The sequence below is a fragment of the Zingiber officinale genome, chromosome 11B (genome assembly GCF_018446385.1).
Source record: "Zingiber officinale cultivar Zhangliang chromosome 11B, Zo_v1.1, whole genome shotgun sequence".
NCBI classification, from domain to species: domain Eukaryota; kingdom Viridiplantae; phylum Streptophyta; class Magnoliopsida; order Zingiberales; family Zingiberaceae; genus Zingiber; species Zingiber officinale.
In genome coordinates, this window is record NC_056007.1 from 53,191,558 (window position 1) to 53,198,092 (window position 6,535).

The following is a 6,535-nucleotide window of genomic DNA, read 5'->3' on the forward strand; positions in this document are numbered from 1 at the left end:
CAGAAGGCAAACATTAAGGGCCGGTTGAAAATGAATGAGCTATATTTATGTAAAGTGTACCACATCAATTGATATTAGTAAACCTCTCAATAGAAATGATGAACTATTAACTTAATGAGAATAACATGGTATGAGAAAATTACTAGAAGTTGAATTTTTCAAGAGTAAACTTGTTCACACAACAATATTAGTAAACTTCTTGCAGTTCAAATCAGGGATTTTCTGTCTTGCTAGATATTAGAATTTCCCAGCAAACATAAAGCAATGCAGTAATTTCCCAGCATAAGTAAAGCAATGCAGTTGCAACCGAGAAAATAATATTTAGATACTAAATAATAAAATTTAGATACAAAACAATCATGTGGATTAAAAAATAATGATCACTCATAATAAGTTGGTGAAATTGTAACAATAAACCATAATAAGTTGCTAAAATTGGGAAGCAAACATGTGATGAAAAAGTTGCTGAAATTGCTTAAATAAACTTACTTACCATATGTAGGCAACGATCAAATTTCCTGAAATTGACTCCAAATGATACAAAGAATTGATGTCCTCAAGGTCAAGAAAAAGTTCACAATCTTCATCAAACACTTCATTATCTAAGCACATTGATATACATTTTCCTCCATCTAGAGCATGCTATAGAAACCTAGATACAAGGTCAAGAACGTTTCAAACCTGGTTGATTTATCTGCATCTGTTCTATAGAAACTCTAGCTATCACCTCTAAGTTCTCAATGCATTCACCATTAATTGATTGCAGCAAAAGGAAACCACTGCATGTAATAGACTTTTCGACTTGATCTCTTCTCCAAGTAAGAACATTTCAAACCTAGATACCTAGTAAATCCACATCTGTTCTATATAAACCCGTCACCTCTAAGCTCTCAATGCATTCATTCACCATTTACTTCCTCAATACATGCTCTAGTACTGAGAATTCAAGCTATGCAAGGAATGGCTGTTAAACTCCTCATTGCACTGCTTGCCTTGGCTTCCTCACGCAAAGGGTATGCATGCATGCAACTTTACTCTCGAAAACTAGAAGATATATTGAAGTCATTATCAGAAGAACATGAAAATTTACTTACAATCTTGTGTACTGTGTCCACCAAATCTTCACCTTCAAACTCTCCTCCTTTGTTGGCGCGTCCTTTCTTCCACATAATAGCTCTATTGATGTCATTATCATCACATAATTCAGTCCCCTACAACAAAGAAAAATCAAATAACAAATGTGAAATAATTTAATGTGAATCAATTAGAGGGTTCTTAGAGGAAATATATTTTAAAAATACTTACAATTTCTTCAGCAAAGCGTGCATACCCTTTGCGTGAGAGTCGATGAGGATATCTATTTTTTTTCCTTCGCTCTTTTTGTTGATCACTGAGTTTCTAGTTATTTCAAACAGGCGACATATCAAATTTGAATAATACATAATGAATTATGATCGAATAGTTTCAAAAGAAAAAATTTAGAATCTTACAATGAAATCTTCAGAAATGCGACTAATGACAAACGCACGCCAATCTTCTCTTGTAATTTCAAAGCCAACAGGTGGCTCATTCAACTCCTCAGGTTTGTCACGCCTGCTTAAAATAAATTTTTGGGTGAGATGGGTCTTGTATTGCCTCCACTTACTGTTTGCAGACCTCAATTTTTGGGTGAGAGGAACACACGGAGCTTGAGCGCTTGAGCTGCTTCAAGAAGAACAAGAATCGAGCGAGATGTGGAAACAGAGACCATTGAGGCAAACACTCAAACACGTTACCTGCATTGTATAGGTTGGTTGATCCAAATTCAAATGGATGAGGAGGTGGTGTTGGATTTGAACCAGATCAGGGCGGTTCGCGTCCTGGGCCGTGGAGCCATGGCCTCGGTCTTCCTCGTCAGCGCCGCACCCGGCAGTCGCCTCCCCACGCTCTTCGCCCTCAAGGTGTTCGACAAGCAGTCCGCCGCCAAACCCCACGCTCTCCGCCGCGCCCGCTGGGAGCTATCCCTATTGTCCCGCCTCTCAGCCGCTCCCGGTGATCACCACCACCCGTTTCTCCCTTCCCTCCTTGGCTCCGTCGAGACGCCGGACCTCCTCGCTTGGGCGATCCCCTTCTGCCCCGGCGGCGACCTCCACGCCCTCCGCCGCTCCCTTTCTCCTTCCAACGAGGAGGCGTTCTCCGCGGACGCGATCCGCTTCTACCTCTCGGAAATCGTCACCGCTCTCGCCCACCTCCACTCCATGCGCGTCGCCTACCGCGACCTCAAGCCAGAGAACGTCCTCCTCCGTTCATCCGGCCATATTATGCTCGCCGATTTCGATCTCTCCCGCCACCTCCCTGCCAGATCGACCACCCACTCCTCCCTTCCTCCTCCACTTCCCTCCGACAACCACAGCCACGCCCCCCGGAGGAAACTCACACGCGTGTTCTCCTTCGGCGCCGCGGACGACCAGATCAAGAAAGGGAGGTCGGCGAGAGTCTCCCCGGCGAGTCGCCGTAGGACGAGTTCCTCGTCCATCTCGAAATCCAGAGAAGGATCCGGTGGTGACGACGAGCGGTCGTTCTCGTTCGTGGGGACGGAGGAGTACGTGGCGCCGGAAGTGGTGCGCGGCGAAGGGCACGGCTTCGCGGTGGACTGGTGGGCGCTTGGGATCCTGGCGTACGAAATGGCATACGGACAGACGCCCTTCCGGGGGCGGAACAGGAAGGAGACGTTGCGCAACATTCTTACGCTGCCGCCAATGTTCCCAGGCCGGCGGCGCACCGATCTCACTGACATTATCGAGCGGCTCGTGGTCAAGGACCCGGAGAGGAGATTAGGGTTTAGTGGGGGTGCGGAGGAGGTGAAGGCGCACCCTTTCTTCGATGGGGTGAAATGGGAGCTTTTGCCAGAGGTGGCGCGGCCTCCGTTCCTGGCGCCGGTAATTTTACCTTTCTTTCTTCCGTTCCTCCTACTCTCGAATCTGCTCTGCGAGGAAGGAACTAAGATCGAAGGGTTCAGAGGAGTTGAGGAGCCGTGAGAAGATTAGGAAGGGTAAGCTGACTTTGATTGAGGAGATGGGGAAATGCGAGATTAGGGATCTCGACTTGGAGGAGTTGGGCCGGCGTGAGGAGTTTGGGTCGAGATTAGGGTTCAGAGGAGATCACGCGGCAAGGAGAGGAGAAGGCGCTCGTGGAGAGGAGAAGGCGCTCGTGGAGAGGAGTGGAGAGGAGAAGGCGCTCGTGGAGAGGAGAAGGAGAGGAGAAGGCACTCGTGGAGAGGAGTGGAGAGGAGAACTCGTGGAGAGGAGTGGTGAGGAGAAGGCGCGCGCGCGTTGAGGGTTTAGAGTTTAGCAAAGCGAGGGCTGCGAATTTATTTTAAGTGAGTTTAGGGGAAACATACACAACACTTTAAAAAACGTTTTTTTAAAAAAATGTTGTCTTTGACCATAAACAACAACACTAAAGACAACACTTCATTAAAAACCGTTGTCTTTAGTAAAAAGTAAATACCATAGACAACGCTTTTCACTAAAAGCGTTGTAAAACAAAGAACGACAACGTTTTTATTAAAAAGCGTTGTCTATTGGGTGTTGTTGAATGCAAAAATTCTTGTAGTGAAGACTTCCCGTATAAGGTTATCACCCCCTATGACTTAGGGTTACCACCCCCTAGGGTTTTCCACTTGCCTAACCGCAGCTAGGACTTTCCTGAAACACTCAATCATACACATTAGATAATAATTAAGCTTAACTTTGAATCCCTTTGCCATTATCAAAACTAAGGTTCGATCGTCGGATGCTTCCCACACCAATAATCTCCCCCTTTTTTATTATGACAACCGAAATTCAAAGTTAAGTAAAAAAATGCAATAAAGATAAACATAAATGAGCACAAACATAAATAAAACAAAGCTCCCCCTTAATAAAAATTTTCTTGTTATTTTGAAATTTCTTTAATTTTCTTTGAATTTCCTTATACTCTCCCCCTTTGCCATATATCAAAATAAATAAGAGAGAAATTGAGTATAGAAATAAATGCTTAGCTTTTTAGAATTAATTTTCTTGTAAACATTTAGCTAAGATAAAAAAAAATTGCCATAAGTTTGGAAACATAACTTTTTTTCTTTTAAAATCTAAGTTTGAGAAATACTTTTCTCTAAGATTTTTCAAATGATTTTTGAAAGTATATATATATATTTTAAAATAATTTTTCAAATGATTTTATAATTATTTACAAAGTGTTTTCAAATAATTTTCAAAAATGATTTTGAAATAATTTTCAAAGTAATTTTCAAAGTTTTTAAACATTTTTAAAATGATTTTTTAAATAATTTTTAAAGGATTTAAAATGATTTTTCAAATAATTTTAAAAGTTTTTTCAAATAATTTCTAAAGAATTTAAAAGATTTTTCAAATAATTTTTAAAGAATTTATAAAAGATTTTTCAAACAATTTTTATAGAATTTTTAAAATATTTTCCAAATAATTTTTAAAGAATTTTTAAAATATTTTTCAAATAATTTTTAAAATATTTTTCAAATAATTTTTAAATAATTTTTAAAAGATTTTTCAAATAATTTTTAAAAGATTTTTTAAAATATTTTTCAAATAATTTTTAAAGAATTTTTAAAATATTTTTCAAATAATTTTTAAATAATTTTTAAAAGATTTTTAAACAATTTTTAAAATAATTTTTAAACAATTTTTTAAATAATTTTTAAACAATTTTAAAAGATTTTTCAAATAATTTTTAAAGATTTTTCAAATATTTTTTAAATAATTTTTAAACAATTTTTAAAATAATTTTTAAACTATTTTTTTAATAATTTTTTGAAATTTTTTTTTTTAAAAAATTAAGATGATTTTTAAATAATTAATACATCTTATTATAGAGTTAATTAAGTTGATTTGAATTGAATTAATTTATTTTAAATTTAATGTATTTGATTATTTTTAGACTAAGTTTAACCTAGATCCATCTCACCCGATTCTACGTTATCAATCAGGTAATCTTAAGTAATTTTGTGAGATGGTTATCTTTAAATTAGGTTAGTTCTAAGGATTAATTTACATTTGAGTTAAACTTAGGTTTTTCAATTAGTCAATTAAATATGTATTTCAAAGATTGGTTCGCAGGTCGTGGCGAGACATTTGGCCTTCTTGGATATGAGATCATCCACCACTTCCTAGACAGAACCGCTCAAGGGAATTATATTTAATTTTATTTTTGAAACCCCTAGATTTAACTGGACAAGTGTAAATTACGCCTACGTCCTTAAACTATCCTAAATCTAACCATGCATAAAAAATAAATAAACAAGCATCAATCAGTTCTATCTATTGGTAAAGATGGTCTTTCTATTGGCTCCCCCTGGATCATAGGCTCGATATGGTCTATCAAGATAATGAATTTGATCCTTGGAGACCCAATATTGTCCAAGTCCAACTTGATTAACCAAGTTTGACCTGGGGACCCATGCTTGAATTATGTTTCTATTATTTCTATTAACTAAGGATAGATATGATTTATATTTACTTTTGGTTTTGAATCCAAGTCCGGACTTGTTGTAAACGGCTCGCTAATTTCCAAGAATCAGATCTAAATTCTTGGAACCCATGGTGAACCGTTCCAACGTGTCCTTGAGTTCTTTAATTTGAGTTTTCAAATTGGAATTTTCTTCTTCAAGTTGTTCGACTTGAGTTGAATTTCCAATTTGAACTGGCTCAGTTAAAGAACTTAAGTCAGTCACTTCCTTAAGGGTTGCTACCTCCTTTTGGAGTGACTTGACCCGAACGTTGGATTTAGCTAACTTTTTTATCAAGTAAGGTACTAATTCTTGCAATTCATCTAAATGAGTTTCGGCGAGTAGGGCACTTACAATGGGGTTCGATCCTTCGGAAACGGATGTAGATCCGTGGCTTCGCTCAGACTCGGTTTCTGACTCGCTCTCAGTTTCTGAATCGGTTTCAACAATGTTCGCTTGCACTGGTAACGCGAGGAAGCTTGTCGGTTCTTCTTTATCAGTCTCGGATTCATCTGATGACTCGGACCAAGTCGCCTTCAACACCTTCCTTCTTTTCTTCTTGTTTGGACAATCTGGCTTGTAGTGCCCTTCTGGTTACAGCTGTAGAAGGTGACTCCAGTCTTGTCCTTCGTCTTCATTTGAGTCACCTTTTTCAGCTTGCATATCTTCCGTACGAGCTTTACCAGTTCGTAAATAGCCTCGTCATCGTCTTCTGCGTCTGATTCGTCTTTGGACTCGGGTTTGGTTTTGCAATTTTTTTTAGCTTCCTGGGGTCTACTTGTACATGCAATTAATGCAATACCCTTCTTAACCGGGCGTGCATTAGTCTGCTCATGCAATTCCAAATCAGAAAAAAGTTGATCTAATTTTATTGACGAGAGATCCTTGGATACCTTGTACGCATCTACCATGGATGCCCACAAGGTATTCCTCGGAAAAGCGTTGAGTGCATACCTTATAACGTCCCTGTTCTCCACCCTTTGGGCAATCACATGAAGCCCGTTGACTAGGTCTTGTATCTTGGCGTGGAGT

General features: G+C 38.8%; 1 protein-coding gene across 1 annotated transcript; it reads left to right on the forward strand.

The window, feature by feature from the left end:
• Positions 1-1,589: 1,589 nt before the first annotated feature.
• Positions 1,590-6,225, forward strand: LOC122033919 (serine/threonine-protein kinase UCN-like). The gene is made up of 2 exons (XM_042593069.1): positions 1,590-3,012; positions 6,104-6,225. The coding sequence occupies exons 1-2, from the start codon at positions 1,809-1,811 to the stop codon at positions 6,223-6,225; spliced, it is 1,326 nt and encodes a 441-aa protein (XP_042449003.1). The 5' UTR covers positions 1,590-1,808.
• Positions 6,226-6,535: the final 310 nt, after the last annotated feature.

Bases quoted from the DNA above. Each gene is read 5' to 3' on its own strand.
- LOC122033919 (XM_042593069.1), top strand. From the start codon at position 1,809: ATGGATGAGGAGGTGGTGTTGGATTTGAACCAGATCAGGGCGGTTCGC. The intron at 3,013-6,103 runs CGTGAGAAGATT...TTCTGGTTACAG, and splicing joins GTTCAGAGGAGTTGAGGAGC to CTGTAGAAGGTGACTCCAGT.